At 45.0% G+C, this 13,569-nt stretch overlaps 2 protein-coding genes across 4 annotated transcripts in view; one reads left to right on the forward strand and one right to left on the reverse strand.

Moving 5' to 3' along the window:
- Nucleotides 1-7,355, reverse strand: part of ANKRD55 (ankyrin repeat domain 55) — a 48,291-nt gene extending 40,936 nt beyond the window's left edge. Inside the window, exons 1-2 of the mRNA XM_075488423.1 lie at nt 7,304-7,355; nt 492-614 (exon numbers count right to left, since the gene is read on the reverse strand). Of these exons, the coding sequence (XP_075344538.1) occupies nt 492-614; nt 7,304-7,343 (163 nt within the window). The 5' untranslated portion in view covers nt 7,344-7,355. The remainder of the gene's footprint in view (nt 1-491; nt 615-7,303) is intronic.
- Nucleotides 1-13,569, forward strand: part of LOC142402696 (uncharacterized) — a 114,280-nt gene that overhangs the window by 70,214 nt on the left and 30,497 nt on the right. The gene's annotated exons all lie outside the window — the stretch shown is intronic.

Genomic DNA, 13,569 nt, shown 5'->3' on the forward strand with positions numbered 1-13,569 from the left:
ACAGATAAAACAGATTATTTAGATCATTGCACATTGTACAACCAAGCCTTTGGAAAAAAATTACAGGACAAAATCATTCAAACTGTGTCTATACACATACTTTTAAAATGCAAAAGACTGGAACCCTCTGCTCTAGAGATGTGCAGAAAGTATAGCATTTGGCTTTGATAAAAAATATTATTTTTCCTTCCCTGAAATGACAACAATTTCTCAGCATCTCCCTAAAGAAGATAAAATAGATTCATGATGAAGTACTGTCTGATTATAGTAAAACAACTTATTTGTAGCCATATAAAAAATCTTACAATTACAGGGGGAAAGAAGTATCCAAACTGAGCATTTCCAGTGGATGTTCCAAAGAATAACTAAAATTTCCCATATTCTGCTACTAAATATAATTTGCTGAACACAAAAATCAGGATAAGAACTGGAGAATTTAATTGCAAGCTGAATCAACTAATCCCCTGGGAACAAGCTCAGCCTTCATTTACCCTCGCTGTCACAGCACTCCAAGATGGAAGGATCTTCTCGAATCACTGCAGTTAGTGTGTTCACATCGCCATTAGCTGCTGCTTGGTAAACCACAGTCAAGTCAATCTCTTCTGCTGCATCACCTACAGGGGAGGAGTACGTCCGTGAGTAAGTGGAGAGCAAGTACAAATGATTAACAGTGAAAATAATGACACTTATTTCACTGAGTTTTTATGACTATATAACTCGAGGTGGAACAAAGTGTATCTTAAACAGCACTGGGTGGGTTTTGTTAGTAATCTGAAACTTGTTTTTCATCATAACTTCTTCCAAAACCTGTCAGGTGGTGGCACTGAGAGAACATAAGAAAACTTCTGGAAAATTTCAACCCCTTATAAGAAATCATACGAACATTAATGTAACGTGACTTGAGAAACAATGAAGTAATAACTGAACTAGCTCATAATATTGCTGGCTACATTTTTATGAGATAGGATGAAATCAGGACACAGGTGTTTTCAGTTTCAGTGTTAACCTTGCACCAGTCAGAAGACCGAGGCTTTTCACTTCCTTTCCCTGTGGTGTCCAGGGGAATTCTCTTCTCAGGAGAGTGAACTTCTGGCAGCAATGGTTTGTGTTAATAATTCCTGCAAAAAGGAAAGGTGGACTATTGCTTGGAACCCAGGAGACGTTTATTTTGTTTGGCAATTACAGTATGAGGTATTATTTAAAGCAGATGCCTTGCAGGACCTGTTCCTGAACACTCCTCAGATTTTTGTTTCGAGAGAAATTAATGTGATGATTCTCTCTTTGCTTCTTAGCTTGTAACTTCCTTCCAGACTGGTCATCCCATGCTCCACATGCTTACACCTCCTTTGGCTTCAAGTGGACTATTAACCTGTTAACTCTAGGAGTCAAGAGAGTTGATTTTTTGGTGCAGGGTCAAATCTGATGTAATGGTAAAATGCTCTAGATGTGTATTGTTGGTCAGCCACAGTCTCATGTTTAATTTTAAAAAGAGTTTCTGATCTCTATTAACTCAAAAAGAAGGACACCTGCAGTGAGCTGTGCTGTTCACTGTGGCTGAGGGTCAGAGCTACAGAGCATAACATTTGTCCAGGTACTGCACTACCTTGTTAGCAGGAGAAAGTAAAGCTGACGCCTAAATCACACTAGAGAGTTGATCAAAGGAAAGACAGATTAAGTGACTGGTGACTTGTCCTTACTGTCGTGTCTTCTGGAGACAGCACAACTGTGTAAGCTGTGCAGAAAAAAGGGAGATGGTTTAAAGAAAATTTAAGAAGTTAGTAAAAAGCATTTTCATAATCAAATAATAAATTATTATTAACACATTGATACAAATTATATTTTAAACATCGTCATATATATATATTTGAGTCATAAAAGATCCTTGAAGATAATTTTAAGTATTAACCACACCATTCATGTTGTGATCAGATGCTGTCACAGCTGAACCCACATGAACTCCATGCTGGGGTTGGCAGCCCAGCGTAATTCCCCGCATGTGACCTTCTCTCCCCAGAATGCAATCATCACTCTCGACTTCAAAACTTGGCTGCCGTGGAAACGCAATCAGCTCTGAGTCTGGGAAAGGTTAGTCTGTCAAAGCTGGATCTCTGGTTGTGGGCTTGGGAAAACTAGAAAGCTGATGTTAAATCTCCCTTCACCAGTGCACAGATTCCCTCTCCATCACTACTCAACTGAATAGGATTTAATTTCCTTTCGTTCTTCTAGCTGGTCTTTTAAATTACACATTTCATAAAATTTGTAAATTAAAAATGGTAACTTGATTGCTGTTCTATTGGGAATCTATTGCTGAGGGAACTGTTCATTTGGCTCAGAAGTTTTGACCTGTGTGCTCGGGAGGTCAGGAGACACTAAGAGTCATTGCCTCTGGAGAGTCATCATCAGTGACTAGTATATGAAAAAAGAAGTTACTTTACCACAGGGCCTGTTAATCAGATTTCCTTATCATGCCAGATCTGCAGGCTGCTCTCACAATTGGTAAACTCAGCAAAGACATGTTAACAGCAAGCTCAGGTATGAGCTGGTCCCTTACTCAAAGAGGGGTGTAGTATGGGCTACATACTACAGTAGGGGTGGAAGGCAAGGAGACAAGGCAGAGGTTCATCGCTTGTGTTGCTCCTCTTGGCCAGTCTCTGGAGGCACACAGGAGGTGCCAGCAGGAGCACTGACACAGCTCCTCTCACAGCTGCATGTGGTGGTTATGATATGGGAATGGTACAGAGAAGATGCTGCTGGCATTGGGAAAGAAACCATTAGATGTACTGAAACAGACAGTGGATCAAAGGAGCCCTCACCTCCTTTTATGCATGACACATGTACATTTTGTAGGTTTTGCTCTTTAGCCCTGTAAGTGCTGTTGAATTTTTCTGCTGTGAGTCAGGAGCAAAGCAATCCAGCCACAAAAGGAAACTCTCCATCTCCCAAGCAGAGCAGTTTCTTACCCGGAGGGCAGGATGGCCGTAAGATAAGGACATGGATGCACACCTGCATGTGAGTCCCTGACTCCCTCTGCCCTTTTTCATCTAACTAAAACCAAAACACCTTCTCCCCTGTGCCTTTGCTTGTACTGGGCTGAATCTGCTTTCCCCAGAGCAATTATCCTCCTGTATGAGGAGAGGAAGCAAAACTCTGAATGAATGGATGGATGGATGGATGGATGGATGGATGGATGGATGAATGAAGACGTTGTCCCCATGCCTGCTCTCGCAGAACACGGGCTCCACTCCTCTTAAGAGATGGTGGCATGAAGCCACATCCAAGATTCACACTTCCCCACCCATGAGTCCTAGCTGTCAGAGCAAGGAGAGGCAGGTGGACCACACTGTCACCCTGCTGGTGAGGGAGACTGGTCCAGGAGGAGTTATGAGCGCCCATATTGAGCATCTGACATAAAGTGGACTGACACTAATTCCCTTTCTGTAGGGTGACACAATTTCAAGTGGGGTATCTTTAACATGACCTGTTGGGTGGCTTTGGGTGCTGGGCAAGGAGGAAGACAGATGCATGGTCTTCTGATGCTTCACATGACAGGGAGCAGGAAATGCCAGGAGGTCTTGAATGTCATTTATGTTGGGTGCACTTGGCTCCAGGTAATACAACATCTCCCACTTCATCTTCCTCCAGCTTACCCTGTCAAGGAATGAGGGGGCATGAGACAAAGCTTGTAGGCCATTTCTTTTTGCTGGGTGGAAGAGGAATGGTTTGGAGAGTGGGCACTTTGCAGAAGGCGACAGAGAGGTACTGAGCGCTTGTGTCCCGCTCTGTGAGGTTACCCTGCTGGGGAGCTTGGCTGTGGCTGGGACACCAGCACCACACAGAATGAAGGGGTTGTGAACAGCCAAATGCCTGATCCTCCATCTTCAAACGCGTTAGCGTTACTTCATTTATTGTCTTGCAGTTCTGTAAATGCCAGTGAGTGCTGGTGCCATTTCAGACACATTTTATTTTGGAAAATTGCTGTGCTACTGGTGAAAGGAAGCTGTCAGCCAGCTTCAGGAAGGCAAAAGGTCCAACTGAGAGCCTGTGCATAGAGCAAGGGTAGGGAGAAATGGCAAGCTGGCACAACAGTGGCATAGAAAGGTCTGGAAGAATCTTAGTGAGCAAAGACCTAATGACATGCAGGGTTGTGGCATCTTCTTTTGTAGCTACAACCCTCAGAAAGAATCAAAGTTAAAAGCCAATCTGTCTGAAATAAGGTGCAGTGTTTTAAAAGTGTGTTATTTCTTTAACAAAAAGTAATTGTCTTTTGGTCGGAAAAGGGGGTATATAAAGAAAAATGCATGATCATCACAGGATTTAGAGCAATGAAATTACACTGCTTGTGACATTAATTCTCCTCTGACTCTCCTATGAAGAATGCACATTTTACACGATTTGCAATGTCGGCTGATATGTTGTTTTACAAAGTGCACATTACATGTACGTAAGTGCATACTTTCTCCTGCATTGGATTTTTAAGGTCTAAATAAATTTGCTGGAGCTTAGTGTACGTGGTCTTGACAATGACTGATTTAGACCTTGCTAAAACACTAAGTTTTGAAAACTGAAGGCTGGATAACAGGATAATTTATGTTCACTGTGAAGAAGAAATATTGATGTATATAATTTACTCCTCTCTTTCCCATAAACCCTCTTGTCTCCACCAGTAGCCAAATGCCTTACGTGATTTCCCACAGCTTGTCAGCAGGACACAATACTAGGCGGTTTATTTGATATCAGCGTGTCAGTGTCAAGGGTCAGTGGGAGGTGGATGCGTGCAGTTTTTGCAAATTGTAACTCACTCTCTAATGTTATGGATTTATTGATTGCTTAACAAAGTAATAATCCCTGTGTGTGCCTGGCTGTGAATGTACCAGTCCAGGCCTTTGTCTAGCTTCCCTGTTCAAATGGTAAACATTTGAAGCCAGGTACAGCACACATTTAAATGACACCAAGCAGTATTAGGAGGGGAGGGGTTTCTGATGTTGCTTGGCTTCTTTAAGTCCCACATTGTGACTGCTGTTACCACTGATAAGTGTTACAAGATATTAATGAGCAGTACCACAGGAAGTGTTGCAAAGACACAGTATGATTTTCAAGCCTGGAGTGCTATTTTTTTTATCTGTAGCTAGGGTACTTTTCTGATGTGTGTGGAGGGGAAAAGGTTTGTAGGGAGGGCTGGATTATTTTATTGGACCAACAGATATTGATCTGGTGTGTTTGAAAGCTAGTCTGTATTCATCTATTGTTATAAATTGCTCCAATGAAAGGTATTCCCCTTCTTGCTAAAATTTATGCCTCATAATTAATCAGTAATGTGCCAAGACATTAACATGCTATTTAGATAAAATCCACCGTACAATGTAAATTTTGAATAGAGCTTTCTTTGCGTGACAACCAATGGGTTCACTGTCCCATTACTGTCTGCTCCTGCTCCCCATCTGCCTCCCATGCAGCTAGCAGGGAAGGCAAACAGTAAGTCACCCACCATCTAATGAGCCAGCATCCCTGCAGTGGTGGTGGAGGGGAGGTGGTGAATTTATCCGGCGGGGACCCTGTTGCTGGGGAGGTGCTGTGAGTGGAGTGTGACATGGGGCTGGAGATGATGCTGGACGGGAATAAGGATGGGTCAGTGAGGGGAGTGACCTGGCAGGAGCAGGGGCTGCAGATTAGGAGCAAGGGGAGGTATAGGCAGATGTTGCCTCCCAATTCTCTCGTTTCTATCCAGATAAGGTGGTTTGGGTCAGTGACCTCCTGCATTGCTGTCTGCCCCCTTATCCATCTGGAGACTTGACTCCTCCTTCCCCTGCCCTGGTCATATTCCAGCCTTATTCCCGGCACCACTTCCATCGGCTCCCTGGCAGCCATCCCCATGGCACTGAGTGTGCAGGGTTTCCCCTCTCCCTCCCCAGTGTAAGCACTGCTGCGTCGGTGTGTGGCACAGATCATACTCATAGTTTCTGCAGAAGAAGAGCTTGAGAATGGCTGTTTGGAGCTGCAGAAGCTCTGTCAGCCCCACACCTCTGTCCTGTTGGGGAAAATGCTCCTGATGTCATTTGCCCATGACCTAGGAGCACCTGTCTCTATTCCTGCAGCACAGATACCCCTTCTCCCATTGCACTTCCTTGCCTCCTTTATCCTTGCTGGTAATATTTTTTCTCTTGCCAGTCAGTTTTGCTTGATGGCTTCCCACTCCTCCCCATCTACTCAGGGTGGGGTCCTGGCTGGGCTGGTGCAGACCAGTACTCTCGAGGCTTGCTTCGTGCTTTGAGCGTTACTGTGGCTGGAAGGCAGCTGTAAGTCCGCTGCTTTACATGGAGTGTATTAACTTTGGGTTCACCAAAGACGCGTAGGCAAGCACAAAAGTACAACCTGTGGGACCCGGCCGCCCAAAAGGCACCGCAGCATCTGTCTTCCTCCTGCCCTTCGTCTTTTTTCTACAGTCAGCACCTTCGTTGTGGGGCCAGCACGGCCATGTCAGCTTGGACACTTTGCAGGTGTGCACTGCAAACTGTGGCCACTGCACACAAATTATTTGGCAAGCTGACTTAAAGAGAAATTTGTTGCAATACGGATAATCAAACAATGACAGCTTCCTGCTTTGGGAACATAAAAGGAATGCCACTACATTCCTTACAGTGGATTAAGCCATAAAACATAAAAGCTTGTATTGGCAAATAAAGACATGAAATTTAACCATTTAACTTAAAAACAGACAAAAAAGAGACATTTGTATTTCCATAGCAACCTTACCATGTAGAAAATCTTCATGTTGGGGCTTTTAAAGATATCTTAAATTCACAATTATGGAAATACATACCTATACAACTAAGATTTGCTGAAGCAAAATTGATCACTTGTCAGCATCTAGTCCTTTTAATGTATACAAACTAGCAGACTTATGAAAATCAGCTTTTCTTAAATTTTCACTCCATTTTAAACTGCTCTGTTTGCTAGTATTGCAATTGTTTTTATATATATATGCATGAGGACCAATATATAATATAAACAATAAATAGACACATACATCTCTCAATGCTAAGCGTAAGAGCAATCAGATAGCAGAATAGCTGTTGCTATTCTGCTGAAAAAAAAAATATTTTTAAAAATCACTGTAGCAATAAGCTGAAATATCCATGTCTAAAACTGATGGAAGAAAGTCCTTTATGTGTAACCAAAATAAATCTCTATGAGCCTGATCTTTTCCAAAAATTCTTGTTATTCATTCTGCCAGGTAATCTTAGTCCATTTGCTTGGGAGGCATGGGAGGACCGGAGGATTTTGAAATTAGTAGCAGGTGACTTACCTTTGTGCTGATCAAACACTGATGAGGAACTGAAATCCATTGTGGTCTATCTCATTATTTACAACCAGACCAGACAAATGCCATCTCCAGGGTTTTCAGGGAAGAATCCCATATATTACAGTAAACAATGCAAGGATAGCTGCCGCCAGTCTCCTTGTCAGGGAATTACGCTCGCTTTTCGGCTGCAGGTTGTTGTCAAGGCGAGGACATTATCACTCGCCCGACGGAATGGTATATTCTATTTGTTATGGACCCCCTTGAAATGACATCCCCGGAAGCTTAGCTGAGCTTCTGAAAACCGCCTCAGCCTCAGCGAGGGAAGCGGCCTGCGGGCAGCTCTGAGCGCGCGGCGGCTCCTCCAGCCTCAGCCGCCGAGCGCTGCGCGCGGACAAACAAGCCTCGGCGGGCGAGCGGGACTCGGTGGCAGACGGAGCATGTGCAGAGCTGCCAGCGCAGGCCGGCGCGGGCAGCCTCGCTGTGCCGGCCCAGGGGCATGTGCTGCGCCCGCGGGCGGGCCGGCCCGCAGGCCGCCTGCGCCGTGTGCTGCCAGCCTCTGTCTGAGGCCGGCTTGTGAAATGGCGTTTTCGGAGAATACCTGTTTCCGGGTTTACCTCCTGCGTGGAGAACACAAACTACCAAGCCCTTTCTACCTTACTTTAGTACTACCCCGTTACAGTTAGTTAAAGTACAATGTTTAATGAAGGGATAGTAAGCGTACCGAGAGCACGTTACCGTGGCTGAAGTGGATGGAGAGAGCTCCAACAGCACAGTGCAACAGGTATAATAGTTCACAGCGGGTGCTCCAAACCCACTGTCTGCCAAACCAACGGTAGACCCATGTCTTCGTGCTGTTTTTTTGACTGGGCTTCCACCTCCCTAAGTTGGGAACTCAGACTCTGTACTGTAAAGGGGAGGGGACCCTGGTGAGCTTTGCTTTTTGCGGGGTTGTTTCCATGGAAGAAATACAATAAATGGGCTGACTTTGAATTTACCTGGAGCAGTAGATCACCAGCAGTGCCTAGGGGCTGGTGGATGGGAGGGATATAACAAGTTTACTTAGCACTGGTGCACTGGAAAAGACACATCAATACTGCTGAATAAGGCAAACTCATATATGAAAATTAGGAAAGGCAAGACACTTTCGGCCCAAAAGTGCAGACAGGACCTATGCTAAAGCTATGCCCAAGTTTGGTCAGGCTAAGAAGTCCCTAGACTTTATTGACTGTATTTATTCTATTCTGGTGTTTTGACCAATTCCCATGATTACAACGCATGCTAGAGACATAATGTATGTGTGGACACTGTAGGATTTTTATCTGGAGCTGATTCACATCCCAACCATCTGCTTCTGAACCTAAATCCAAACTATGGTTTTGGAAAAAGACAGTATGGTCCAGGAAGCAATACAGAGCCTCAACAGCCTGAAATGAAAGACCAGAGCTGAAATTCTCCAAAATGCATCAGTGTGATCTGCTCAAGGGTCCTTAACTGTGGAGAGGCATGTGGTGGGACTGTGGAGCCAGAGACTGGCTCTGTTCCTTTTCTCTACTGCTGACTGGTTTGTGCTTCGGCTCATCTCAGGCCTTTTTTATATGGAGGAGGGATCCACCGTGTGGCAAGTGCTGTCTATGCACTCTGGGAGCAGATTACTAATTATGCAGACGGTGGACTCCTAGCTGGCATCTCCTTGCCAGGAGGATGGCTCAGGGGGTGCCACCGGCAGGTGACAGTCCAGTCCGTCCAGTCTAACACCCTGGCTCTGCTCAAAGAGCTGCCACGGCTGCTGACTTCATGGAGGAGACACTGGAGCCGGAGACGGGTCTGCGGTCAGGCACTGTGAACTGCAAATTATCACCTCTGGTGATCTTCAGAAGACCCCAGAAGTGGCCTTTGCTCCCTGCGTGTCACAAGAGGCCCTTTGTCCTCCGTGTACGCAGGATTTCTGACCTCGGGCACTGCTGCAGTGCAGGTTACGCAGTTAGCTGGCCGCTCCACTGTCCGCTACCTAATCCGATCAATTAAATACTCACAGTTTTACCTGCCCATTTACCATTACTGGGTCTCTGTCCTTCCATTCCACTCCTGAGACAGAGGCCCTTAGTCTGGGAATGAGGTGCATTGTAGGTATGCAGCCAGGGAATTTTGGGGAGAAACACCTGGCAGCTGATTCCTTGTGGCTCCCACGTGGGGCACAATATTCCCTGTGGCACTGTGTACCTTTGCCAGGGGCTCAGCTTGCCTTCAGCTATCGGAAAGCCAGGCACCTCCTCTGCCCACAGGGACAGAATCTGTTTGAGAGCTGGGAACTCTTGCCCTCTGCATCCATCAGAAGAGAAGCAAGGCCAATGCTTTAGCAAAACACCTTTCCCCATGTAGGCAGGAGCACCAAGTGAACAGCTCTGTGTCTCAGCTATGGTAGACATATCACAGCTCAGAGGCTGCCAGAAAAGCTGAGATTTAGGAGTTGGGCTTTAGTCACTGGCTTCTCTGTAAGTATCTTTTTATTGCTTCTTTAGAAGACTTGAAGGAAATGTCTCCAAATTCCTCAGGCCTCCTGTGCTCAGAGGCTATGAAAGCAACCCTGGCTAAAGACAGCAAAGCCACAAAAGAGGTAGAGCCTGGTCTAGGCAGCAGATAAAGATGATAGCTTTAATATTGCTAATTTACATTATTCTTTAATTTAAGCAAAGTGTTCCTGACTTTTTATGCTGTCAGTGGTAGCTGGGTTTTTTTGGGGTGTTTTTTTTTTTTACTGAAAGAAAGCCCTGATACAGAAAAGTGATGAAAAGAGAGAAGCAGAAACAGAGCTCTTTTTTGTGTGTTTGTTTGCCCACATTTGCCTGTGCATCAGCGTTTGGCTGCATGTAGAGCAGTTAACTCTCTGTCTCCTTCTAACTGTTGTTCATTAGGTGAATGCAGAAGTTGTGGTGAGACCACAGAGAATGGTCGAAACATATATTCAAATGGTATGTAAATGTTATTTACTGGGGTGCAGAGCAGGGCTGAAGACTGGCATTGCAGAGGCTGAGAGATCATTGGTGCTTACAGCTGTCAGCACCCGCTCTGTGCCACATTGCCATCATGAGCATAGACTCAGCTTACATATCTGCTCTTCTGCTGTCCCTGCAGAGGACACTGGCAAGCGGGCAAGGGTTCTGCATCCGTTTTCACCCTGACACATCAGAGCTTTGGAGGAAGGATGATCTTCTGCCTTTGCAAAGCGCCTGGAGCAGCAGTGCCCCCAGCTGTAGGGAGCACTGCCAGCAGCCAGCACCGCAGAGACAGCCGCTCCAGGGGTGAAGTCCTCCCCTGCTTTCTTCACGGGTGTGTGACAAGCCTGAATGTTTACACCCTCAGTATTGCTTGGTAAGCATGTAATCTAGTGAATGGAAGTCGAAATGAACCATCAACCTTCACTTTCCGTTCCTAAGGACATTCAATAATAATGGTTTGATTATAAACTATTTCAAGTACCATGCTATGCATAAACTAACTCCTGAGTGGATTTGGAGCTCCATCCTCAATGTTGGGAGCGTTAGCACCAAGCTCAGACACGTGTGGAGAAGTCAGACCCCTAGCCAGGCAGAAGGATTCAGCTGTGCTCTCTGGTGGGAACTGATCTGGGGTCCACCCAAACAAGCAAAATCTCCATTAAAATGTCAGCAGATAAACAGTGACTAGAGAAAGAAGAATAAGTCACAGCTACATCTTAGAGGTTCCCACATGAAATGTAAGACAGAGTGGGAATCTGTTCTCCTCTTCTCCCTGCTTTATAAGGCCAAATACATCCTCTGCTAAGTCAATATGACTTTTTGCCCTTGACTTCAATGGGATCAGGGTACCTCCCATGGTATGATTTATTGGGACATCCCTAGCATCCTGTGAGACAAATTTGGTAACAAGCCCATCACGCCTGAGAGTCCACTCTGTAATTAGAGTAGGGCTGTTAAACAGTAACTGGTTTTATGGGTATTGTTTTACCAAATGATAATCTGTTTGTAATTAACTAAACCAAATTTAAATTTTTTCTCAGACTGATTGTTGTGCCCACTTCAGAAGGAGTGGGGAGTCTCCCACTGAGTTTATCACCCTTACCGTGCTTGTAGCTTTCTCTTGTTACCCTCCAAAGACTTCCTCATGATATTTTCAGGTCTAAAACTGCATTCAGTACCTCTGGCATGGTGTAAGGCTGGTTTGAAGAGCCTGGTGGAGCAGGCAAGCCAGATGTGCATATGGAGGAGCAGATGGGGTGGGTGTGGAGACCTGCTGAGTCAGGAGAGTCAAGGTGCAGGTGTGTCTGTCCTGGGTACACACTCGTGTCTGCAACACCAGGGAGCCAGAGCTGGGGCATGTCACATTCGTGGTATTACACTGGTAAAGGGAAACTTATGTGCAAACCCTTGCTTTTTAATTTTTCTTTTAATTCTGTATTGTTTGTTCTACAAGGTAACATAAGGAAAAAAAAGTGTCTGTTCCAGGTCAGATCAAAAGTTCACCTAGCCTGGTAACCGCAGTGTCTAAATAGCACTCACCAGCAGCTGTCTGGCAAACTGCAGGACAAGCGTGTACGATATTTCCTCTGAGCACTCGCCTAGTCTCCAGCCTCCAGACCGTGGCCTGCAGAGCGGAGTCTCTAAGGCAGTCCTGTGATTCTGCAGAGTCCCAGTAGATGGTGGGGTGGGATCAGTACTTGGCTCTTCGAACCAGCAGAAGCAGGTCTTAAGTAGAGACACTTGCATTGTTTTTCTGTTAAATCCTTTTAAGCGGAGGAAGAAAAGTTCATTTGTGGGAAACCGGTAATCTCTGACATTATGCAGTGCATTAAGAATGCCTGCAAATTAATGAAGTCCCATTCCAGATATCAAATAACAGTACAGAGCATGACTAATCATCTGTGAATGGTAAGCTTTCAGAGCCTTGCTGTAAACCTTTGTGATAGTAAATTTGCATTCGTAAAATACAGGAAAAGCTTAACATGTTTTTTACCTCTTCAACTCCAAAATGCACTATCTTAAGAAAAGTTAGTCATTTAAAGGAGATAGCAAATTACAGGTGGGCTGAAAACAGTATCGAGAAGAGCGGATCAAAAAGACAAAACAGACTGACTGGTGTATCTCTGTATAGTAAAAAGGCGAAGGGAGAAAGCCACCCCTTGCCGCACTGAATCAGGAGAAGGCGGCTGCCTCTTCCCCAGTGGATGGGGATGTACACACTGGGAATCCCAGTCTCGCTGTGCCACTGACTTGCTGGGACAGCTAGGTCAACTCATCTTTGTACTGGATTTGGAGGAATAATATCCAATGGATGTGTGAATGTCTTTTCAAGGCTATTTGCGCCATTCTGCTTTTGTGTGTTTGCTGTACCAGTTTTCCTATGAGACACACAAAACTGGGCTAGTGAGGGAGTGTCAGCCGCTCTGGGAGCGCTACCTGCCGTAGCAGTGGTTGTGTCCTGACTCTGCAATGGGACACGTGGATGACACTGGCAGTGTAACAAACCCAAACAGGCACAAGTAAACAGAAAACAGGAAATGTGTGTGAGAAGTTAATTCTTAGAGAACTGCTTAAAAAAGAAACTAGTTCATCCCCTGATTCTGAGCACTATTATATTATATGAAAGGCAAATATAAAGCATCCAGTCCAATTAGCTTTGGTTGTAGAAACAACAGGAATCTATGCATTGTGTCATAGGGTTATTATATCACACAGATCTCCTCTGTTCCTCATTAATGCTTACAATATACTGATATCAGCCAGCCACGCTTCATATTTTTTCTGCAGCAAACCATGGAAGCACACACCTTCTTTCTAGTCCTGGTTTTTTTGAGTATCTTTCTCTGCCTCTCAGTGCAGAAATCAGAAGACAATAACAAGATTAAATCCCACACCTGTGTCTTTACATTGTGTTCTTTCTGACGATTGCGGTTTTGTATAATAGTGGGTGTTTCTGTGCCAGAGTAAGTGCATGTCTTTGGGATGCTGGCCCCTTGCATGTGACCTGTGAAAACACAGAAATTGCTTACAGCCCTTATCCTGACATCTCACCACCTGGCTGGGGACGTAGCACGCTTCAGGGAAGCTGGCTGGCTTCCCTGAAGTGAGGAAGTTGTCAAAGCATGGCTAAAGTCAGTGACAAGTCAGATTCATACATAAGAAAAGTAAAATGGTTGCTGGAAAAAATAGTAACGTGAAAAAAAGCGTTTTGACAGGGCCACGTTGCAATGGCAGATGTCATTACAAAGTTGAGCATCAGAATTTACACAGTGC

Source organism: Mycteria americana, chromosome Z (genome assembly GCF_035582795.1).
Source record: "Mycteria americana isolate JAX WOST 10 ecotype Jacksonville Zoo and Gardens chromosome Z, USCA_MyAme_1.0, whole genome shotgun sequence".
Taxonomy (NCBI): domain Eukaryota; kingdom Metazoa; phylum Chordata; class Aves; order Ciconiiformes; family Ciconiidae; genus Mycteria; species Mycteria americana.